The sequence below is a fragment of the Astatotilapia calliptera genome, chromosome 4 (genome assembly GCF_900246225.1).
Source record: "Astatotilapia calliptera chromosome 4, fAstCal1.2, whole genome shotgun sequence".
NCBI lineage: Eukaryota > Metazoa > Chordata > Actinopteri > Cichliformes > Cichlidae > Astatotilapia > Astatotilapia calliptera.
The window spans coordinates 11,889,016-11,914,790 of record NC_039305.1 but is presented as its reverse complement, the minus strand read 5'-3'; the positions used below and the strand labels follow the sequence as shown (position 1 = coordinate 11,914,790).

Sequence of the window (25,775 nt, the reverse complement as noted above, 5' to 3'; positions counted from 1 at the left end):
CTACGTCTCCCCGGTTCATGTCTCATGTTTCCTGTTTTACTTTGAAGGCCTGCATTCACTGTCAGTGTATTCAGTTTTACTCCTCCTGTCCTGTCGTTAAGTTCATGTGTGTCAGCTGCGTTCTCATGTGTGGTCACTTCCCCTGATCATCCCTCATGTGTATTTAGTCTCTGTGTTTCATACAGTCTGCGTCGCGTCGTCTGTGTTCCCACCCTCCGTGTTTCCATGCCTGGTCTGTTGTCTTCCAAGCCATAGCCTCATCATCGTTTGTTCCCAGTTCAGGTTTCTGTTTAGCCACGTTATCCCTGCTGTATTTGTACACCTTGTTTTCAGCCATATTAAAGGCTCGCCTTCTGTTAAAGCTCACTCCCGTCTGCTCACTCGTGTTCGCACCTGGGTCCATTACACGCATTCTCCACTCGGTCCGTCACAGCGGACCGTGACAGGAGACTGGGGACATTGTCCGAATGGACCATGTTCAGCATCTCCATTGCTGAAGCTGCTGCATTGAGCTGCGGCCGCAAGGTGGTTGGTGCCTGTCATGGTGGTAACCCCTAAACAAATGGTGGATTCCAGAGGTGAAGGGAGCCACCAGGCTGAAGAAGGAGTCCTATCGGGCTTGGTTAGCCTGTGGGACTTCGGAGGCAGCTGACAGGTACTGACAAGCCAAGCGGAATGCGTCTCGGGCAGTGGCAAAAACTCGGATGTGGGAGGAGTTCGGAGAGGCCATGGAAAAAGACTTTCGGACTGCCTCGAAGAGATTCTGGCAAACCGTCAGGCGTCTCAGGAGGGGAAAGCGGTGCTCTACCTGCACTGTGTATAGCTCTGGTGGAGCGCTGCTGACGTCGACTGAGAAAATTGTCGGGCGGTGGAAGGAATACTTCAAGGACCTCCTTAATCCCACTGACACGTCTTCCGATGAGGAAGCAAAGTCTGGGGATGAGCGGGTTGACCCACCAATTTCCGGGGGCGAGGTCACTGAGGTAGTTAAACAACTCCTTGGTGGCAGAGCCCCTGGTGTGGATGAGGTCCGCCCCGAGTTACTGAAGGCTCTGGACATTCTAAGGCTGTCCTGGTTGACACGCCTCTACAACGTTGCGTGGAGATCTGGGGCAGTACCCCTGGACTGGCAGACCGGGGTGGTGGCCCCCATTTTTAAGAAGGGGGACCGGAGGATGTGTTCCAACTACAGGGGGATCACACTCCTCAGCCTCCCTGGGAAAGTCTATGCCAGGGTGCTGGAAAGGAGAGTTCGTCCGATAGTCAAACCTCAGATACAGGAGGAACAATGTGGTTTTTGTCCTGGTCGCGGAACACTGGACCAGCTCTTTATCCTCTCAAGGATACTTGAGGGTGCATGGGAGTTTGCCCAACCAGTCTACATGTGTTTTGTGGACTTGGAGAAGGCATTCGACCGTGTGGTTCTGTTGGCTTCATCGGGTGATGGCCTCCAGCTCACACTGGAACGGTTCGCAACCAAGTGTGAAGCAGCGGGAATGAGGTTCAGCACCTCCAAATCTGAGGCCAGACAGATTTTAGTATACTGTGATATATTATGCTCTTGTCACTTGCTCAGAGTGAAATATTATGGCGTTATTTTTGTGCCACTATTCTGAGCGCACGTAAAAAAAATTTGAGGGTACTTTAAAAAAAAATTGCAGGTGCAAGTGTTGCATTTTGAGGAGAAGTTTATTTTGAGCAAAGAAAAGCTACATTTCAATGAACAAAATTCATTGCTGCGTGCAAAAAATGTATTTCAGTGTTATTGATTATCTATACACACACTCAATAGCATCCTCTCTCCCTCAGTTTTTGCGTTTGCGCTCGCTTGCAATGTGTTGCTTGTACTCTCAACATTTCTGCCCGTGCGTGTTCAACGCTTTCTGTACACCGTTATATTTGTGCCACAAAACCAGCCAATCACAGACTTGGATGCAACAAAATCTGATTGGCTGTTTTGGTCTCCAATCAGCTCAAAATGACGAAATGCAATATCCCAGAATCCATTTCGTCCCAAACTCAAATGAGGCAGTGGAGGAGGAACACAGAGTGGCGGAGTTTGAAATATTGCTCTTTCTGGGTCACAAAATAAACTTTTAAGATATTTTCATGCGAGAATGGTGCTGTGTGAACTTCAAATATCTGCTCGATTTATCAAGACATCACATATTTGCAAAAGTGCTCTAACGTTTTTGGAAATGCCTGTTAAATTTTTTTTACGTGCACTCAGAATAGTGGCACAAAAATAACGCCATATAAAACTGGATGATATCTCCAATGAATGAGTAACACTTAGAAACTTTTGGTAAATGGTGCAGGTTGGATTTTAATTGCAGTGTGAAAGGGCCTAAAGTTAAAATTAAATTACAAGTCTAACACAGTGTTTAGCTCACCGGTGCTTGGTGGATCTTGGCTGTTGTTGCGTTCACACTCTTTCCTGTACAATTCCCAGCGCTCCGTCACCTTTTGCAGGGAAACAACAGCAGAAACCTAAGGAGACAATAACAGCAACACAATTAAAGAAAAAATATCTGGAAGGTCTGTTTTCCTGGAGACTTACGGATACATTTCAACCAGATAGACATGAAGAATACTGAGAACATGAACCTCGTGCAAAGCAACTGGCCAGCTGACGTTCATTTGTTTCAGTTCACTTTATATATACGGTAGCTGTAAACAACTGGTTGTCATACTGGAGATTTAATCAATCAAAATAAGACCTTGTCACACGATAATACTGTACTTACGCTACTGTACAGAGTGTTTAGGTTTCTGTAACTCTCTAAGACAAGTCTTAACTGTGAGGGTCATTGACTAATATATATATATCTATAGATAGATAGATAGATAGATAGATAGATAGATAGATAGATAGATAGATAGATAGATAGATAGATAGATAGATAGATAGATAGATAGATATTAGTCTGTGTGTGTGTGCTTTTAAACATGTTTTTGGACCCACCTGGATACTGCAGGAGACAATGAGCACTGCCAAAAAGAGGAACAGCTGTGACATCCCTTATTTCTGCTGTTGGTGCTGGGATGGGATACTGCAGAGCTGAGAAGAGTTTTCACTTCATAAGGGGGCTTATCTACACTGGCCACGCTGCCTGGATGACACAGAGACATACAATTCATCAAAGCTCATTGCAAACACATTGCTGTTAATGAGGCTCAGCTTGGCTGCGCAAAACAAGAGAACCACAACAGGAAAAGGCTGGGCCATATCGTTCACACTACAATTACACCAAATTTAGAAGGTATGCTGGCAAGGAAGTAAAATAAAAGGAGAAGTCTTATGTCTTTTCAACTTGTGTTCTTAACGCTCAAGAAGTGTGGAGAGGAAAGGAGTGCTTATTCATTCAAATAGAGCCATGGTCCACAAAGTTTACAGCTATACAAGACAGACCAGAACATCATCGGGCCAAAAAACCTCCAGGAAATGCTGTTTGTCCCTGCAGTGAGACAGCTGCATGTAGTCAGTGATTCTGCTGGCAGCTGTCCACCTTCTTGCTGAAGCCAGCGAGTATTTGGTTGAGTGTTTGTCAGTGTGTGCCAGAGGTCACTCACCTTCGCATCGACTGCCATAACACTCCCGAGAGATTTGACTGAAGCCGGAGAACGGAACGAAATCTGAAACGTTTCTGCAAAAAACACCTTGACCATGGAAACATTTTTGGCTAAAACGTTTCAAATTCCATTCCGTTCCAGTCTTGCTGTGGATAGGAGGACGAGCTCGTGATGTTGTGTAAGGAATTTTTCACAAACGAATGTAGGTATTTTTTCAACAGATAAGAGCACAATGTATCGTGACAGATGAACAGTTTGCAATGTTCTTGGGTGGGAAAGCTTAATTCACGAGTTTTTCAGTCTCTGTTTTGACTGAAAATGTCACCGAGCTTCTAAAATCTGGGGTAAACAGCAGCTTGGAGGTTCCAGTCACAATCTTAATATCCACACTATCAGACTTGATCAAATCTACACCAAGGCCTTTCTTAATGGACTGCTCAGTGTAATAACTACTGGAAACAATTAGCATTAGCTGCAGTACAGCCTCACTGAATGCCATAGGCGCTGAGAGATCAGAGCTACTCTTGTCTGGCCTGACATCAGGTCGTGATTGTCCAGCTCAAATCATAGCGCTGACTCTTGTACCTCTGACAGCATCAGACATGTTCTGATTTCAATTCTGTTTTTGTGTTCTGGTGGCTAAAAGACCCACAACGGTGACATCCCATCACAAATTCTGGCATAGGTCATTTGGAAGCAGAAACTACAGGCATATCTTCAAACCATACTGTACTTTAACCTCTGCTCTTCCAAACATCTCTACTGTAGGCATCTCGGGTAAGTTCTTACCAGACAGAGATAATGAGCGCGTGACATTTCAGCACGTGTCCCGCTGCACCGGAGAGGTTCAGACCCTGGTCTTCCTTGTGGCTAAAATGTTACGCCATGTGTGACAGTTTTCCAAGGGTTTCCCTCTTTCACAACCTATCTCTCACTTACTCTCTGACTCTTTCGCCAGCCCGCGCCACTCTGCAGCTTAGCAGCGACTGGGAGCAATGATTAACCAAACTGCAGGAGTGGGAGTGAGGGTGCGTCAAAGCAAGAGGGTTTACTACAGGAGAAAAGATTCCTAAACCTGGCTCCTGACCCCTTTTCTATGTTGCGACACTAAACATTCCAGCCATTACACATGTGTGAAGTTGTGAGCTGAATTTGAAATCTGCCTCTCAGACTGAGAGTATGCATGGACACCAAAATATGATATTTCATCATCGCTTCATGACTAAAAGAAAATAAAAACTGCCTTTCCTAATTATCCTTTAGATGACTTCTATAACAATCTCATTGCTTCTGTTTCGGGAGTCCAGCAGTTTTCCTTAGTATTTAGTATTTATTTTTAGATATAATAACACCGAATGCCCCACAGCTGAAGACAAAACAAGACTCTCTCGATAATGAGCATTCACTGCCTTTTACGCTCAAAAAGCAATGCTAAATCAGAGCACTGGAGGATTTTTAAGACACAACCTGAGGACATAAGTTCACAGAACTCCCTTTCTTTATTTGTGCACATTTGTCAAGTACAATGTGTCTGCTCGGATGCCTTTAATGCAGGATGAGGGGAATCACGTTGGCCATTCGATGGAAGCTCAATTGGAACTAATGGGCTTCGAGGTGTGAGGCTAATTAGGCTTCTATATTGTGCTGTTATGATAGCCTGCCAGATCTACAGTACTGCTGCTCCCACTTAGCTTTTTCAGTCCATTGTTGCTTCAGACCAATCAAGGTCCTCTGAAACATGTGTTGTTAGACCCAGTGGTTCCCTGTTCCAGGAAATAATCTGGAGCTTTTAACACTTTTGCTGCACATTTGATGTATGAGGTGAAACAACGGCTGAGAGTCAAGCCTTCCAAGCCAGATGGCTCTCTTGAGATGCTTGGGTCTGCTCTCTTTAGCTTCATCCAGAAACAAGTTAGCAAGCAATAATGTTTCACCTCAGTGTCTGAAAATTATGCAGCACTTTTTTTTCTTTTAGATAAATACTTATGTTTAATTTCCTCTTAGACGACTTTGTGTTGATTGACCAAATGCTAAACAGATGCAAGTGTAACCTAAGAGGTTATTGCCCCTTTACACACACAGGATAGATGGCATCATGTTTGAATCATCCTTGGTCACTTATTTATGTTTGCGAGTGGAAGAAATACATTGAAAAACATAAGTGAATGACGCAAATCACCTGAATGTCCCAAACAACCTAAAAAAAACGCTTTGTGTTCAAGTGCACATTGGATGGCTTAATACAATGGCCAGTAACAATTACTGTTGTTTGTTGGAGAGTGCTTACCTTTCATTTGATTACATTGTCTGACAAATAAAATTACAAAAGAGTATGCATGCATGAATGCGGGGCAGAGGGGATCGGCAAGGATTAAAAACAAAACTCTCTGAAAAACACAATAGCTGTCCAGCTCAGAAAATGCCCCTGAGCAGCAGTGTACCATTCAGCTTTCCAAACGCACAGGCACTAGTGGGAGTAAACACTAACTGTCTGACATCATCCAAATCCGACAGCTTTCCTCGCCACAGATGAGGTCTGGGTGCAATTCAAAAAATATATGATGGAGAAATATCTTTGTTTTTAAACTGTCAAACAGCAAAAACAATCAAACACATGCTTATTAGAGTAAATGTGTGATATGTTCTCCCTGCTTTCCATAATTTAACAAATTTAGCTAAAAGGCTAAAGCGCATACAGAAGACGTTACATGCTTAGTGTTCAGGCATGAGAACCCTGTTATCTGATAACAGGGTGTTCAGGAAAAAAAGCATCGTGCTGCAACACGCTCTTTTACTTGTTTGGAGCAATCGAGATACTGCCTAAATCTACGCATCGTGCTCTGCTTGATTTACCTGATCTTCAGCATGACAGCATGCTAATCTGTTCCTGTGTAAAACATCAAATTCAACAACATGATTATTTCCCCGCTCTGATGTTCTGCAACCATACACATGCCACTGATTGCACAACAGTGGTTATGCATTTCAGTTGTTTTTCTGACCTTTTAAAAAATGTCTGCTTTCTCTTCAGCCACAAATTTCCGATGCTTCCCAGGAATTCTTTCGAAAAACAACACAATGTTTTCATCTAATTGCACATTGAGCTGGCACAATTGTTAATAGCTATTGTCAAAACTTTCAAAGTATTTCTGGAAGGTTTGTTTCTTAGTTTGCAGAAAAACTCTGAATATATACAAATCATGAAGACTTCAAATACAGTGACAGTTACATTTCATTTAAGCCTGACTCAGCAGGACGTTTATGTTGACAGACAGTTTCCTGTTCATCCTCTACTTTACCAATAGGAACATGTCAAATAAAAGCAGACCCGACTAGATTCTTATTGATTTAAAAAAAAAAAAATGCTAAAATGCCGCCTGTCAGTGCACCACCGGCAGGAGGAACGTAGTGCTGGGGAGTGGCCAGGGATGGAGACCGGCCAACTGATCCCCGGGAACCAAAACTAGTGATTGGGACACGGAACATCGCCTCTCTGGAGGGGAAGGAGCCTGAGCTAGTGCGTGAGGTTTAGAGGTACCAACAAGATATAGTTGGGCTCACCTCATCAAGCAACTCACCTCAAAGGAGGGGGTGATTGGGAGAAAAGGCTTTCCAGGTCTGAATCCGAGCAGTGTTCTGTTAATGGACATGGTGTTTCTCCATAACAAACTGTCAACTGATCATCACCTCATGGTGGGTTGCCAAAATGCTATAAAAAATAAAAGCACCTGGGTTCACACGAGAGCCCTCCATGCAATTCTGTCTGTGAAATTTCAAAAGCAAAATATTCATTTTTTCCAGTTTTTTTCTCAGTTATTTTGTGAAGGAAAAGTAGCTTACTTGCAGTATGGATTATGTTCAGTGGCACAAAGTGGCCATGGGATGCATTGCAGGTATACATTGCTTAATTCTAACACCATATTGTTGTAAAGGTAAGCTCACAGTTTTGTTCTGAGCTGGCATCTGAATAGCAGCTGTGTCTCAAAACCTTTTTTCAATTACCAGAGATCAGGACAGACATAAACTAACAGGTATTTCCACATTGACTGTTTGGCACAGTACATAAACCAGCCAGATTTGCCACTTTTAGTCTGAACCACAGAAGAACTTTGTTATTTCCATCTGCAGTTGTTTATGGAGGAGGTATGGCTCTGTTCTGAGAGGTCTCTTTCATGTACATGCATGAGAGCCACAACTAGACCTGAAAGAGACACTTTCAGGTCTATTTGCGGCTAGTTGACACTAGAAAGCTTGAGCTGATGTGGAGATGGGTTGCAAAGAGGCTTACAGAGAATATGCATTAGTTGAGAAGCATCAGAATACTTCCAGGTAGCCTCATTGTTGTTCTGGCCTGTAGTGAACAGTAACCTTCAACAGCAATGTTATAGTAAAACTAAGTTTTTAAAGTGTGTGCTAATACCACAGTGTCCACGGTGCACCCAAAGCTGCAACACAGATGCCACAAGAGCATGCAACCGCTCTGTCTCTCACCCTTAAATGGGTGGTTAAAAGGAAAGGTCGGGTGAAAAAAGCAAAAGGCTGGAAAAAAATGGGGTCAGTCAAGGACCAGGTCATTGAATAAGACTCACACTTAGACTAGTTGTATTGGTGTATTGGTGTGTGTGTGTTTTACTCTTTTGCTTGATGCTGGAATATAATCTCCGTTTAAAAAGCTGTTTTGTGTGTTTGGCCTTTTAGATTTGTCGGTGTTATTATTGTGTATTGATAGTCAGTCTAAAGTTAATTTATAGATCTTGCATACCTTGAAAATCAGAGTTCAGATTACTTTTGTAATGTGGATAACTTCCATCCAAGGTGAACATACTGGACACATTTCAGTGCAAAACTGTTGCCATTCAGCCATATTAATGTAATGTAAACCATCATTCAAACAGTCTAAAATGAATTCTGATAAAACGTTTTAGGTGTAAGGTCATGTTAGCAATCGATTAAATTTTAATTTCAATTTAATAATTTATTGGTCAAAAATTGACAAAAAATCCTTAAGAACTATTATTCTTAAAATTGTGATATTTATTGTCACCATACAGAAATTAAAACTATGTCACATTTGACCTCTGAACTCCCCTTCAAGGTCAAAAACATACAAACATTCTTAAGGTTGTTATGTAACAGATCAGATAAGAATGAATGTACAATGTTTCTGAATAAAGAGTTTTCTTTTTGGAAAACAAACTTGATATTATTAAATTAAATTATAGATTTTTATTACAACACATTTAAACAAATTTTAATAAGCATTCAGATTAATGCTACACATGTACCAAAACCACCTAAATAAATCATAACAAAAACTCAAAATGATCTCAAGAATATCATCGATCTCCCCTCAATTCAGTTTCTGAACTAGATTCTGACAGATACAGACATAAATAAAGTGAAAATTTGGCAGTATGACAGCATTAATCAACATATTTTCCAGTCTTAGTTTCTATGACCAGACAAGCCCACAGTGCACATCAACACCTGCTATGATCGTCACCAGCTGGATGTAGTCTGAGTCTTTATTTTCTTTATTTAATCTTTATTTTCAGGCCATGGGTCTGTTTTTGTTAATGTGTGGCCTAAACACACAGCAAACAGCCGCTGTAGAGTCCTTGCTCAGTAACAGACGCATTCATGTGAGTAGTCAGCAGTGTTATGGAGTCCTTTTAATTTTGCTGTCATTCTAAGTGAAGCAAGATGAAGACGGCCTCTCTTAGTCTCTTGACAATATGCAAAATGCTGCAATGTCTCCCGTTAGTAAATCTCTGGCAAACAGCACGAGGCAGAGGATGCATGGGGGTAATCTTTTGCTTAGCTTGTCACTGCTTTCAAATCAGTCCTGGTGTAGCCCTTCACTCAGTTTGCATCTGCTAATTTAAATGGGCTTCGCGAAGTGTGACTGATGAGAATCTGTGATTTTATGTGAAGACTGGAAAAAAGGAAAGCTGCTGGTCTTTGATTTTCTGGAGCTCCTGCCAAATGACTTTGCTATTGACGCTATAAATTTAACTAAAAAAAACCCCAAAAAACAAAAAAGAAACATCTTCCAACTGCACTGCAGCTGTGCTCCAGCAAAGCACCACCACTAAACAAAATGAATGAAAACCATTTGTTGTAAATGTTACTTTGACTGAAAGACATTAAAACAAAATTGGAATTTCGTATCCCAGTGTCGACCTCAGTTTATTCTCTGTGCGCTGCATGAATGTGAACGTCACTATATGGTCAACTAAATCCAGATGTTTAAGCATCACAAGTTCTGTGGTCTCACAAATCAAATATCCCGCCTCATCATAGCCTAATTCAGTCTATCTGACCTGTTAGGTTTGCCGATGGCACTGCGCGCTGCACCTGTTCACTGTCTGCTGCTGTTTGTCTTCCTGAATGGTGATTGGAAAACGTGTCATGTTATCATTCATCACTTTTCTTTAACAAAAATCACATTGCCTCAGTGAATATAATTACTGTGTTTTCATGAAATGGGTCATAAAACATCCCACCGCTGGCTAACTCTGCTTTCCCATGCGTGCCTTTTTATTATGTGTCAAAATGCCAGCAGAACACTGCAGTGCACTTAAATATGCAAGTCAAATGTGCCAGCAGGAACACTATGCAACTTTTGTTGAAGCATCAGTAGACCTCTCACTTTGTCCTGGAGATAAAAAAAAAATACAAAGACGGGAAAAAAAAGCTCACTTCCTTCAGGTATTTGATTTATCCAGATCTCCAGATGTTTACAGCAATACTGTGCACATGTGTAAAGATGAGGATGTAGCGTGACGTCTCAAACACATATTTTTTGAGCCTCTTATTTCTACAGCTCTGTAAAGAGGTCAACCTCTGAACTGTTACACATGTTTGTCGGGGACCCTGTTATAATGAGGCAGTGGCCCATCTGGATGCATCTACAGGGACCTAGCAGCTGGATGCTCGAAGCCTCTTCAGCGCGTTGGATATTTGCGTGTTTTGGTAAACACTTCCTGTTTAGAGGCTACATCGGCTGAATGTGGGTGGGAAACAATGAAAAATGATTGTATAACATCTGATTCGTACCTGTGTTTTGTGTGTGTGAATGTTTGATGTTTCGCCGTGCTCTACAGGAGCATGTGTGTGGGAAGCGTTTTGCGCTGACTGGGTGCTGTGTCGTACACACTTTTATGAGGTGCAATGGACCTACGAACTGTGCCCGCTATGAAGCAACAACAGCCCTGCAGGGAGCCTTTGATTAGCCATCGCCATCCTACATTGTTTCTGCTGTGTTTGTTTGAGCACAGGATGAGTTTAATTCCCAAACGAAGTTTAACTTTGGTGCATATTGTTCACCACAACGCTGCAAAAATGTATTTTGTTTATTATCCAGTTCATAATCCTTTAAATTGTTAAATGTAAGGGAAAGATATCGTCTTACTTAAAATGGGAAAGAGCAAGCTGGCTAAGAAACAGTGAGTCACACTAAGTAGTGCGGTTGTTCATTTATATGAATAGTGATGTCTCTGTTTGCCAGTGGACAGGATTTGTGTTGTTAAATTAGCATTATAAAGGCAATAGAGATGGTGTTTCATTTTTCTCTTGCTTTCCCTTGTGTACTCTGGCAACTGATTGCACCTTTATAACATGTGTCAGCAACAATAAAAAGCTTATTGCAGTACAATATTTGTGTAAACAATTACACGGAGCTGCAAACCTTCATGCGTCCTAAATCCTAATATGAATGATTTTGATATATGGACAATAACGCCTTTAATAAATCAGTCTAACTCTGTAGCTACCATCAATCTTCCTCTGATTCTTGCTGCTAACTGCTGCTAAATCACCTGAATTATGTACCGGTAATTAATTTCAAGTTTAGTAGTTCATCCCTCTCAGTTTGATTTCACTTATTTCACTCGAAACAGTCAAATTAGGTGATTGTCCAGCTTCGGCACAACTCGGTTTCCTCCTGGGAGGACTTCTTTTGTGGCATAACCAGACAAGCCTGTGCTGTTCATCACAACATTGTCAAGATTTCCATTACACAAAGCAGAGGATTATGTTGATCATGAGCCAAGCCTCGTGGCGACTCCAACTGCGCTACAGCTTCTTACCACAAAATGAACAATGATTAGTTTCCTGAGATTAGAAAGCTGATTTTAAGACGACAACATAATGACAGCCCAACAGTGTTGCCACTTAGAGCAGAGAGCAGGAGCGGGACTGTGTTGATGCTATCTGTGGTTTCAGCTTGGCAGGAATAACACTGCGTGCGCTTCAGTCTCGGACAGCACTTAGCTTATTTGTCTCTGCCCGTGTACTTGCTGATATTCGGTGACCTAGCTGGCACAGAAATGCAGGAAAAAAGATTTGGGGAAATATCAACATCATTTGTACTTGCGGCTCTGAATTGAACTCACTGTTTTTGTGGTAACCCACCAACTCCAAGTGCAGATTCAACGTTTATTTTAAATACATGCTTTTTATTTTTTTGCATTATAGACGTCAAATAATTAGAGCCAGGATCGGAAAAGCGGTAAACTCAAATTTTCCTGAATGCTGCCGGTAATATTGTGTCTGTCTGCATGCAAATATCAGTCGACAAAAACGCTGAGGTGATTAGTTCAAGCACATCCAACTTGCGGGTTGAGGTTCAAGTTACAGGAATGTCTACTTAAGTGTTTCTACTTTCTGCAACTTTATACTTGTACTTTATGAGATTACAGAAAAATGCTGTCATTTTCTGCCACTATATTTATTTGGTGGTTAAATACTTGTTACTGTCGTGGTTCCCCGTGGCTGTGGAGCAGGGAAGAACTTCTGTGATCCTTTCTTCTGTTAAAATAGCCATGAGAGTTTCAGGCCATAAATTTAGTCCAGTTATATCTATCAGTTTTGTTAATTTACAGCTCTCAGGACAAGCAGACGATTCAAAATCAGCTTGGCTCTTACAGTCTATTTCAGAGTTTTCTGTCAGCTGTAGTACTACAAAAAGTCCAGGCTCTTCTCTGGCTTCCTTTACTTTAAACCTTCTTTTTGTGTGACCCAGATTTCCGCTATATGCCAGCGAGCCCACTGCTAATTCTGTCTGTCAGCAGCTCATCTCACAAGTCTTCAATCTGCAAGCCCACTTTACACCAGCAGCCCCAGTGTTTTTCACAGATTACCAAGTGAGCCTTTCATCTGCTCTGTTGTTTTGCATTTGAGTCTGAATGTTTGCTGACTTAATCTGATATCTAAGTTGCTTGCATGTTCACACGGGTGTTCACTCAGGTTGAAGCTGAGAGAAATTATATAAATGATGTCAAGAAGGTTTACAGTTTTGTAGCTCAGTGCAGCTCAGTAAGCTGCAGATGCATATTTCTGAAAAAAACAGCTCACATAGCAAAAAAAAAAACTGGTCATGCAATTCCCCCAAGAATAAAAATAAATGCCTTATAAGATTAATAAATCTCCCTGTGATGACATGCAAAGCAGTTGGCTGAGATTTGGAGTAAACAATCGAGAACAGAGTAACGCGAACACAGCAGTTCCACCTGTCAACACTTGCAAGTTAGCACTTGCACTTCAGCTGTCTGTGAATAGAAAACAAGCCTTTCTGTGACCTTTACCAAGCACATTATCTGTGCCAAGACTGAACACTGAGAATGTTGTGGTGTCCGCAGCCTTTTATGTGAAAGGGATGTGGTTTTGATATAGAGTGATTGAGTGACACTGCTTTTTTCCCCCTTCTACTGTAAAAGTCAGGATTAGTACCAAAACAAGGATTTGCATGCACCTCTGTGTCTGTGTCTCACTCCACTCATCTTAAATAACTTTATCCTAAGTCAAATGCACACCTAAAGTACTTGTGTAAAAGCCCACCTACCCTACACAACATGTTGTTGTTAATGTCACCCACTCTCATAGGCTGAGTCTAGGAGTCGCAGTCAATCCTCAGCCCTTCACAAACAGTGAAGCCTCTCATCCAGCTCATTAGTCTCCGATTATCCATTACTACACACATCTTCACTATGCAAAACATTGTTTCTGTATGTTTTAGTTTGTGGACTATGGATGATAAAGGCTGAAGTTCAGGGACAGGAGAAGCTTAACAAACTAACAGTGTTATCTGAGTCAAAACCCCATGATAAGCCCACCCATTTAAGTTCAATAAGTCCAAAACACACAAGAAGCAAGTATAGCAACACACATACTCATGAAGCAAAACCAAAATAAATAAATAGCTACTGGACAAGACTAAACTACGGATGGAAGGGGGGTTTATATGTGAGAACTTCAAAGACTGCTCATGATAGATTGTACTGTTTGGTAAGCTAATGAGATTGTAAGAAAACCCAAATAGACTGCATATATGCATTCTATTTGCATATATCTTTTATATATAAAAGATGTTGATAGCCATCATAACATCACTCACTGGTTTTGTATTATGTAGCGTTTTGGCAGCAACTATGTTCATGTTTTGGAAAAGTTACCATATTTGGAAAAATCGAGTACTAATTTTTCAGGAAGCTTGGCTACCAATCTGCACGAAATCTGCAAAACAAAAACATATACAAACTTCTTCAACAGTCCTCATAGTTGCAGCAAGCCATGTTATCAAGGGAAAAATATCCAAAAATAGGGCCAAAACTATTTTTGTACCAAGTCACAAACTTGACTTTTGGACATTTTAACATGGGTGTCATGAACCGTGGGCCTTTAGAGAAACTGCAGAGCCTGTAGGCTCAATTTTTATCCCCAGAAGCTGAAGCGTGGAAAAAAACACTCGAGGACAAACAAGGAATTGAGGGGAAAACACACAGAATGGGGACAAGGGACAGAGAGACGAAGAGAGGCGGGAGAAACACAAAACATGCAATGTAAGATTTACGCAATGAGTGTTTGACATCATCCTATGGTGTCTCACGGACATATGCCCCACATGCAAACGTCAATTTCCTATGCGATGCTTAATGCTTATGTGAGAACACCAAATAGAACCACTGAATTATGAAATCACCTGGGTGACCATTAAACTGTGGGCCCCTTGGATTATACATTCAAGGATCTGGTCTACATCGAGCTCTTATGGATGAATGCAGGCAGTGTTTATGTGCAGTAATCCTCTGAGATCCCCTACGCTGCTCTGTCACTCTGCCATCAGCCTGGAAATTATCATTCTGCCATATGCAGCCCAGGACAGTAGACCCCATAAAAAGCTACACTGAGACTCTCAAGCCTTATTTAGACAGGCAAAGGCAGTTCAACCCAAATTAAGAAAAAATAACATCAATTAATGAGGGAGAAGCTGCTGGGAAAGAGGTCATACCATGTGCTCAGAGCCTACTTAGACTTGAGATATGTGAAAAGTATTATAAAAATGTTGAATAAATGCAATACTGTGCAAAAGTCCTAAAAAACCTCTAATTTCTTTATATTTTCCAAGTAAAACAGGAAATAGGTATATTAAAACACACAGAATTATATGGAAATACAGTATACAAGGCAAAAACTTTCTACAATTTTTAATGAGCCTTGAAAATCAATATTTGGTATGACCACCTGTATTCTTCAACACTGCCTGAAGTCTCTTAGTCAAGTTTCCATCTAGTTTCTTGAAGGTATCTTGGGGTGGCTATAGCTCAGACGGTAGACCAGGTTATCTACTAATCAGCAGGTTGGTGGTTCTATCCCTGACTGCATGGCTTTGGACAAAGTGCCCAAAGTAAACCCAAGTTGCTCCCCAATGCATCAACTGGAGTATGTGAATGTTACAGAGAAAACAATTTACTAGGAAAACACTGTTTGTATAAATAGGTAAATGAGGTAAAGTGTATAAAGCGCATTGAGTGCTCAGGTAGAGTAGAAATGTACATAAGAATCTGTCTGTTTACCATACAGGAATAGTTCTTCAGGCTTCTTAAAGCTTCTTCAAAGCTCTTCTGTGGATCTTGGCTGTCTTTTGTGCAGTTCTCCATGAAGATGATCCTGCACTGCTTCAGTAACATTAAGGTCCAGGAGGCCAGTCCATGACTGATAATGTTCCACTGTCTGCTTTTATAGTTGTGCTTTTACTGCACTGGCAGCGTGTTGAGGATCATTATCATGCTAAAAAGGAAGCCAATCAAACTCTTTCCAGATGTTATTGCAAACTGGATCAAAATCTGAGGGTATTTTCTTCTTTCATAATTCTATTAATTTGGATAAGGTCTCGCCACTGTTTGAAATGCAGCCTCGAACCATAACAGAGCCATCACTGTGCAGACACTCACTGTTGTATCTCTCTCCTGATCTCCTCCATACATATTGATCAAGATTCAAAGTTGGATTTGGCACTCAATAAGACCCATTGCCACTGATTTGAAGTCCAGCACTTGTGTAATCTGGCATTACTCACCCTCTTTTCTCTGTTTCCCTTCTTTAAGAATGGTTTCTGGCTTCTTGACATCCGCCCTTCCACTGAAGCTATTTCTGATGAGGCTCAGCGAACGGTAGACAGATCAACTGAAGTGTCAGCATCTCTCACGTCTTTGCCTATTTTTCCCTCTTGTTTAAGTTAGTAACTTTCTTAAGTTAGGGACATAAGTTTAAGACATTGCTCATCTATTGCACACAGTTTGCGTTTTTTTTAGGCCCAACACTTCTTCTTTTTTTTCCTCCACTTGTCCAGTTTCCTCTGATTTTTAAGGATGTAGACACCAAACTGTGCTATCTTTGCCTGTACATTAGCACTGTTATAGTTTGCACATTACTTTTCTCAGTTTATATATACTAACTTATTGGAAGTTACATGTCTACTTTTTAATGCACAGGTACAATAAGCAATCTGTACTTTTCTAATTATTCTAACTGTCTTAACTATTTAAACATCTTTCAGTATCCTGCTCTGTTTGCACACTACAACCTGGGTTTGCTACTTATCTGTACTTTAATTTTAATAACTGCACAGTACTCTGTTTTAGTAACTATTGTCTATGATGTAAATATGTATAAATTGTGTGTGTTTATGTTCTATGTCCTGTGTCCTGTTCTGTTTGTATATGTGTTTTTTTGCGGATGTTAAACCAAATTTCCAATTGTGGGACAATTAAAGAATTATTCTATTCTATTCTATTCTATTCTATTCTATACTTTTAACTAAAAAAAATTATGTTTTTACAACAGACTGCAGTAGCAAAGCACCAAAAGATAACAATTTAAAAATGGTTCATTATACTTTGAAGACAGTAAACTACAGTGAAGGTGAGACTGGTATTGTTTATGTTCATGGGTTTAGCACAATGTCTTTCATCCCTGTCGTTACTGTCACGTGGTTGATCCTCTCTGTCTATTTCTCTTTGTGTGTGCATACGTGTCTCCACTTGATGCATAGCTCTGTGCCAATCAACTGGCACACCTGAGACACTTTCACTTGTCACGCTTCACAGTATTTAAACAAGGGCTGGTCCTAGCCTGCTACGTTATGATGGGCAGCTAGAAATAATAGGTTGAGAAGTACAAAGCTCAGGTTTCTGATCATGTTAAGAGGTCTGCATAATCTGGAGGCAGACTTTAAGCTGAACAGAGGTCCTAAACAGTGCATTTGTAGAGCTATTTTTCCATATGCTGAGCGCAACTAGAGCTGGCCTGGATGCAAACATCAGTTCATCTCTCTCGGCTAGATTAACCAGTCCTCACATACAGTCGGTTTCCTCGTGTCGTTATTTGATCTCTGAGTAATCTTTGTTTCCTTGCCTCGGGTTGTGCTTCACTCATCAGCGTGCTATCTAGTCTTTTTGGATGAACCCAGTCTGTCCTTCTCACTTCTCCATGTATGACCTACCAGCCAGCCTGCATTCTCCAGCCTTCTCCCTTCATCAGCTCAGTCCTCCAGCCAGTGCAAGAAAACCTCCCACTCCCAGAACTCTGTTTCGTAGCTTTGCTATTTCTGCAATATCATAGTAAACCTTGCTTAGTTCAATCTTCTGAGATCTTTGAGAGAGCCAGAATGTATTCATTTTCATGAAATACAATGAAAAATGTAACATTATTCACAATACAATTCCCAAAAATGGGTTTCATACCAGAAATTTATTGCTGTCCAAAAACTATTAATTATATTATGCTATTCCATATGCAATAAATAATATCTGTTATTCCAAGTCAACTGCAGTAAAGTATAAGGGCTTTCACATGCTATTTAAGTCATTGTGTTATTTGCTGTTAATGTTGAGAAAGGAAACAGGAAACAGGTGTGAAGATATATTTTACTGTGTTTGTGTGTGAGCGTATGTGCATGCGTTGATTTTGAGGTACCTTTGGGTCTAAATATTACTGCACATTGTGAAAAACGAAGTAATTGTAAGTACTTCAAAACCTGTCCAAAACGTTAACAGAGAGGCTCATGGGAGATAAATTAATTATGACTGCAAGAGCCACACAGATTATGAGCAGAGGTCGACAGTTGTGTGGCGTAATGAAAAATTTGTGCAGCGTTTCCTACTGCCAAACCCAAAGCAAGCTGAGCTAATTTGTCTCAGTGTCACTTGGCTCCCACATCTCCTGCCCACCTCCTCCTATTCATGGCTCATATTCCTCATCTGTGTTGTCTCCCTCCATTTCCTCCTCTTAGCATCTGGCTCATCTTTAATCTAAAACAACTGGATTCCCTACAACCACTTGGCCAAAGACAGTGAAGCATCTTATTTACAGCTCCATCTCCGCAGTTACACACGCATAATGCGCTGTCTTAGATGCACATGCTTATAACACTCCTACATAAACACACACTCAAAGCACATGACACACCTAAAAAAAAGGCTTAAAGCCGTTGTTATTCAAACTGGGCCTCAAGTGCTTCGTAATGCTCCCAAAATAAATTCACCTACCCAGAGGCGTTTTAATTTGGATTTTTTTTTCATGTGTCTTCTACTCCAACTGTTTGTTAACAGCAAGAACACCGTCAGGCATGTAAGGCAGCGTTTGTTCCCTCCAGAGCTTCAGCGACATCTTAAACAGGCATCAAATGTCACTTGTTCTCCCGCGACGATCTACGGTTCACTAACTGCGACTGATCCCCGCTTATGAATGAATTAATGACACAAACAAATTCTCTATGAACACAGCCTAATATGCAGAAACAACACACAGACAGCTGAGCCATGGATATAGACAATTTGTCATTCTGTCATCTACAAAATCCCCTACAGCATTATTATTCCCCACATGTCTGTACAATGGAGATGTATAACCATGTAAAAACCATGCCCTGTGTCTCATCACTGACAAATATGCTGCACCCATGAGAAAATATTGAGCAGGGGAAACAAGAGAGTGTCACGCAGGGAGCAAGCGAGCATGCAGCGAACTGCAAGGAAAGTACTAAGTAGCTGTTGATGTAATGTAGGTCAGGAACTTAAGAATAAATCTAGGGCCTCCAACAGGCTCTGCATGTCATCGGGGGGTCGCTATGCTGCAATAGGTCATTTGTCTCACATTAATATGTACGCTATTAGGACCAGGTCTCCGTCTAGCTGGTAATTACTTTAACACTACAACCAAGGGAGCCACTTTGGCCCTTTGGCATTTTAAAAAAAATTATGAAACATGAATTTAAAGCCTATCATCTCATATTTCAAAACTTTTCCTGAAACAGGTTTAATCATCATAAATTTTGCGATTTGTGGGATAAAAAGAAAAAAAAATCTCTACCACCTATAGCTAGAACTGCTGAGAACATCATTTTAACGATAAAAAAAACAAAATCAATCAATCAGATGTTCCCAGAAGCCAATGTGATGATGTCTGTGGCTGAGGGGGGTAGAGCAGGGGCCTATGAAGCTGGCATCGTGATCGCCATCTCGATTAGCTAACCCAGGGTTTCATAATCCAGTTACAATTGAGTTCATATTGAGGGGGCGGAGTTGGCAGCAAATAGATGTGCTGGCAGCAGAGCAGCTGATTTATTCCCAACTTTGTTTTATTAATTTCAACAATGACATACAAAGTTAGCAACAGCTAAGTCAATCTTGATTTCAGAACAGTGGTATGTCCATTATACCATCCAGCCCCCCAACCCAAATTCTCCCCCTACCAGGTCCACAATAGACAAAACACCGCAGAGAACCAGTCTCTGCCCACACACACACACACACACACGCACACACACACACAAAAAAAATAAAAAAAAACAAAACAACAAAACAAATCAAAAAATAAATAAATAAAAAAAAACCCCCAAAAAACCCCCAAAAAACAACACCTCAGGACCCATACACATAACAAGCATAACCCCCAAAGAACAACAACAACCACAACCCCCCCCCCCCCCCCCCCGTAACCAAACAAACAAACAAAAACAAACAAAACAAAAACAGAGAAAACAATAGCAGAGAAAGAGAAACAGAGCAGCTGATTTAAACTGCAGTTTAGTATTAAAGCCTACAGCTTTCATTTACAAAGCAAGGAAAGAAACTGCAAAAAATGCAGACTGTGTGAGTATTGGTTAATTTTTTAATTGAGATTTTTAATTGAAGTTAAACCCTTTCTTTCTATCAGTGACCCAGAGAAAGATTGTCGTGCTTTTATTATATGTGCTCCTGCCAGACTTATAATCCTGTGTCCCACACCGCTCACTTGATCATTGGTCAGCAGCTTCTAGTAATTATAAAATTTCCTGATTGGCTTGTACAGCTGACTGGGCAAACTTTGGAAATGTCTCAGATTAGGTCATCTATCTCACTAACAGCACTCTAACTAAAAACATACCTCTTAGTCAACAGTTTCTGCTCTTCTTAAATTATATAAGTATCATTCCTTTGATGATTTTAAATGTCTTAAATAAAGTGACTTAACTTGGCTAATTTACTCTCACAGAGGACTTGCCAAGCTTAAATTACTCATTTATACAGTTGAATATATTTTCATCAAATAATTCAGTTCTACTTGGAAACATTTATTCAATAAACATTTTTTTAAAAGTATTGATTTAAGTAGAAAAACCAATTAAGCAAAAACATCTGTGTGGCATTTGCAGTTCAAATCAAACATTAACCACATTTAAATCCTTGGCTGTCTCTTTTTATTGGAAAAAAGAAGCCAAACAAACTTTGGATGGAGCTCAATATGTCTGTACACTGTAGCATGGTTGCATCACAGCGGTGGTTATCTCAGCCTTCACAAACAAGCCTGTTAGAAGTGTGTAGGAGCTGTGTAACGTAATCGGCAAACAGAGACTAATTAGGCAGTAAAAGAGATGAGCACACACGCACTAACACTTCCTTCTCATACTTCTATTCCTGTTAGTGCCCTGCACTGACTCTCATCCAACCCAGTGACCTTTGTGTAGTCTCTATAGTTAGCCTGTTTTTAAATTTCCTCAACAACTAAATTAATTATCTTAAAGGACTCAGGAGTGACCTTAAATAATCCTACACTACAAAAAATGTGTAATGACAAACACGGGGGGCGGGATTACACTGGAAATTGGAAAATACTCTACGTGCTGCAGATAAAAGTATCTGTTTCACATCTCCTCTGCAGGAAGGCTACACCCTGCAGCGATTATAATGTGCCATATCAGAAGAGGGTGCACAAAGATAAGTGGGATTACAAGTGAGGGAGCTTAAATTACAAGTGTCACTCTTGGGCTAGCTTGTATTTTTGTGCAGAGGAAACGGTGAGATGCTTCATCTTAACTTGTGCAGTAATAAGCTGCACTTACTGTCTGATACTGCATTAGAGGCCTGCACAGCATCTATTGTGGTGAACGGGGATGATAAGGCAATCAGTTGGCCTTTTCTAAAAACAGACTGCAAGCAGTTATGGTCAAGGAGTCAAAAAAAGACATCGTCATGAAGTCGAGGAGACATATATTGACTTATTTTCAAGCTATGGTACAACCTATTGTGTAACCTATGATAAGAAGATAAAAAAGAACGACTCTTTATGATAAACCTCATGAAGCAAAATGGCTTGTTACTGAAACTCCAGTTTCTAGTAAGGAGTTTCAGAGAAAGTGAAGCCGAGGTCATTTTCCCTACTGTAAAGGCCATAACATACTGACGTGTCATGTAACATTGTAAGCGGTGTGTTTTAGTGGAAACTTCGTCCTCAAAAGTCAAAAATCAATCAATGATGAGATGGTCCTGATGATTCTAAACAAGAAAAGGACCAAGCAGAGATTCTTGGTTCAGCCAGTTGTCACAAGAAGGCAGCAGCAGGGAGAATTCTGAAGCCGAGAGAGGTCACTGGCAGAGTTGGGCCACATCTAAGGAGGCAGAGAGCCTTTGACCTGGAGCAGCATCTAGCTATGTGTCTGAAACAAAATATTTTTCTACTATTTGTACATTCAGAACTGGTATGCGTTTGAGCTCCAGTGCACTTGTTGCCAAGTGAAGCGGTCTGTTTGGTCAGATCAGTTTGAGCTTGGTTTAAAAGAATAAATGCCACAAATTCATCTAGTAAAATCCTTCTTAAAATAATTTATTAAATATGTGAATTTAAAATATATGCATGGATTTTACACGCGTGGTCAATAAAGGCCTTCATCTTGAACAACATTTAGATTTGACTGGGATTCATATTTGAGCCTCTGTGAATTGGATGCTGATGAGTTGCAAAGAGATCCTACCACATTTTAGCCAGTCACCATAGTCAGCCTAGTTCCTCTGGACTTCATTTCCACTTATTTTGCATGCACACATTTTAGTGTACATTTTAATACATAATTTTAAACATTCCTTAGGACTTTAGAAATGAATATATTAATATTTTATCCTTGTGCGTTGTCAACGTTCTCTAACCAAAGTGCAAACTGTAGTATTTCTGCAAAGAGGTTTGACCTGCTGCAACATTTGCATTTAAGATTTGTTGTGCTGGTTGTCTGGTGATGGATGTAATGCAAAAAAGTCTTGAGCCTCCAGAAGACCTTCAGTAGTATGGTGCAGGCCTTTGGAGAGCATAAATAATACTCCATAAAAGCAGCTTGTTGGTCTGTACTGAATATTTGATGTGTTTAGTTTATGACAACATGTCTGAAAGACGACAGCGAGCTTAATTAATGATAACCCTTTAAAGAAGATGAGCTTTGACAGGAGAGAACTGCCCACCCGAGGTATGAATCATCACATGGAAAAAAGGAACTAGCGACTAGGTCAGCTACGCATAGCTTGGGGGGGGTCAAGGAAGGAAAACAGATACCCTGACTTTGCTCACTTCTGCAGCTTATAAATGTAATGAGACAGTTAATAGTTCGCCTTAGTTTAAACACAGCTATTCATAAAGAGTCACACTGGTGGAAAATCTTGCAGTATGCAGTTTCAAAAAAACAGCCTCCTCATGCTGTAAGTAGTCATGTGAAATGTAAACAAAAAAGAAATTGGGGAAAATGACTTTGTTGTCCTTTATATTAATGTGGCTATTTGGAACAGCCACTAGCACTTCGGATTTCTGGTTGACAGCGCAGTGTACAAGCCACTTGTTAAGAAGCATAACTCCATACTGTGCATATGTTGCAAATGGGGTGCACGCATATATTTAAACAATTAAATAATACCATTCATACGTTTCTGCTTTGCTCGACTTTCATTTGCAAAATAATTTGTAGCAAATGAAAAACTGAGAGATCGAATCAGCTGCTTCTCATGTGAGTGTCTATCTTAGTCATGGACTGCAGCTAGCAATGACAGGCTGTTTAACTGCAGAAATTCTACACTTGTCCCTAGGTTCTGGTTAGTGTCCACCAAATTTGCAGCACATCTCCAGAGCAGAAGAAGGCCTGCTGACAAAAACTGCAGTCCAAGATAGTGGAATTTGAATATAACCATGGGAAAGCAGCTAAATGATATCAAGGATGACCACAAGAGCAACGGGATCAGTGAGTCATGGGACAAACACAGCAGACTTCGTTTTTGTTTTTTTTAACTGAGAAGACAATCCAATTACTAAAGGTATTGCTATTAGTAATATCAATGAATCTATTTATCCATCCATCTTCTGCTTATACAACTTAGGGTTGCCCGGTGGTTCCCAGCTGTCACAGGGTAAAGGCGGGGTATACCCTGGACAAGTAGCCAGTCTATCACATGACACTCACAGTCACATTCACACTTACAGCCAGTTTATATTCACCAGTGACCCTAACCCTGTTGAGACCTCTGCCTCAGCAGAGTTTCTTTAACCCAAACCTCCTTATGATTTGTTTGTTTAAAACTAACAAATTGTAAGCAATAAATCATATAAACCATGCAGCCTTTAGCAAAAATGATACAAACAAAACTTCTGCATTTATAAATTTATTTCTTCAGCCCTTATGCCTCCCTATATAAACTTTTCCAAATTGAACCATCACCAAGTTTTGATCTAACCAGTGCATCAAGGCATCTGTTACGGCTGTGACCGTAATTGTGTGTGGATTTGAGTGTCTAGGTGCTCCTCCGGGATTGACGATTTGGCGTCGGTAATGTGTTGTTTTTGCGTGACTGTTATGTGTTTCCTACTTTACTTTGAAAGTCTGTGTCATCTTAGTGTGTTCAGCTTACATTTTCTCTGTCTCGTCAGTTCTGATTTGCCCCAGCTGTGTTTCCCTCCTGTTGTCCATTCCCTGATTGTTCCCTCCATGTATTTAAGCCCTGTGTGTCAGTTGTCATGTTCGCGATCTTCTTCCCCCCCCGTTGTAAATAGTTTGGCGCCTTGCGTTGTAAATAAATATCATTTTGTTTTAAAGAAAATAGTGGTCGTTTTGGGATGATTTTTGTGGAAACCCGTACTAGTTTTTTCTTGTGTGTTTTTTTTACCTTATTTTTATTTTCCTTATTTTTATTTTCCTGCGTTGCACCCCGGTTGCCTAGGCCGGGGTGTAACACATCAAAGGACATCTTGTGCCTACGCCTGCAACATCACTGGCTGCTGACAAAATGGCAGTATTTGATTTTTTTTCCACGGAGAAAATTTTTTTGGGATGTAACATTACTGCCATAGCCAGTTTGAAGCCGGCTATGACATTAACATCGGTTTAGTATTGCAATGATCCTGTCACACAGCCTTACTGTTCGCATAAACAGCACCAGTGCAAGACAGCGCAGCATATGTCAGAGAAGACTGCAGAAGTTATTTTGCTCTGTATGCTTTTTTAAATGAATCAGTAAAACTAGCACCAGAAATTTGTGTTTGTACCTATAACAGATGGCTGCACGTTGTGCATGTCTGAGTGCTACATATGAAGAGAGGTCAATGTCTCCCTCACTGTGTACACAAAACACAGAGGCCCACGTCCAACTTCCCGTCAAAGACACACTGACTTCAGCAGTCTGTTCAGTGAAGGAGGAGGGCATGTTGTTTTTCAACTCCAACTAACAATCCTCGCCACTGAAAACCAAAGAGAAAGACTTCATTCATGGTAAGGTAGCACAAACAAAAATATTCCTCTGGGAGACATTAGTCTCACATTGTCTCCAATTCAAATCCCTTAATTTACATACTCATTCCAAACCGTTTACCAATTACAGCACTAACGACAAGCAGCACTGCGGCAGTGACATTTGGTTTATGTGTAAGCTGTAAGACGCATGTCCTGTTAGAGTTCGTCAGACACACCCAATAACTAATGCCAAAGAAGTTATAAATTTGTTGGCTAATAGCATAAGAAAAACCATTCAAGGCAATGGGCGTATGTTCTGTATTAAAGTCACAGTTCTAAGTAGGGAGATAGATGAGAAAACTGATAATATTCTCAACTCCTTGAGCATATTAGCTTCCCTTAATATTGTGCACAGACAGCTCAATAAAGACAATTGGTTCTTTTGTCTGGGGGCTTGTGAGGTCAACAATTTCATGACAGGAAATAGAATAATACTAAATAAGGGATGTCAAACTCTTCTCGCAGTGTGGGCCACACACAGCCCACTTTGATGCTAAGTGGCCCGGACCAATTCAATTTGATTTTTATAGCACTAAACTGTAGCCTTTCTGTCAGTGTAAAGATGTTCAACTACACATAAAACCTGAGATCTTAATTTGAATTAATTTAAATTAATATTAAATCCTTAATTTAAGAAAATTTGTTACTGTTGCTGTTACTTTCCCGTAAGCACGTGGCATTACTGCGTTACTAAACCGTGATTTTGTTTGTGAGAGTGTCTCATGACAATGATGTAAGGGGACATTCGTGGTAACAGACGTGTGCAGATCAACAATGGATAATATATAGAGTGCGGGAGAGAGTACGATTGTGCAGCATTTAATTCGTGGAAGTACTGACCTTA

General features: G+C 40.6%; 1 protein-coding gene across 3 annotated transcripts in view; it reads right to left on the bottom strand.

Moving 5' to 3' along the window:
- Positions 1–25,775, bottom strand: part of gcgra (glucagon receptor a) — a 49,362-nt gene that overhangs the window by 11,132 nt on the left and 12,455 nt on the right. The window contains exons 1-3 of one of the 3 annotated variants that reach the window (XM_026164736.1): positions 4,363–7,279; positions 2,966–3,113; positions 2,394–2,490 (exon numbers count right to left, since the gene is read on the bottom strand). In XM_026164736.1, the coding sequence (XP_026020521.1) occupies positions 2,394–2,490; positions 2,966–3,019 (151 nt within the window). In that variant the 5' untranslated portion in view covers positions 3,020–3,113; positions 4,363–7,279. Of the gene's footprint in view, positions 1–2,393; positions 2,491–2,965; positions 3,114–3,573; positions 3,622–4,362; positions 7,280–25,775 lie in introns of those variants that run through there. The other 2 variants (XM_026164737.1, XM_026164735.1) reach the window with 2 other exon arrangements.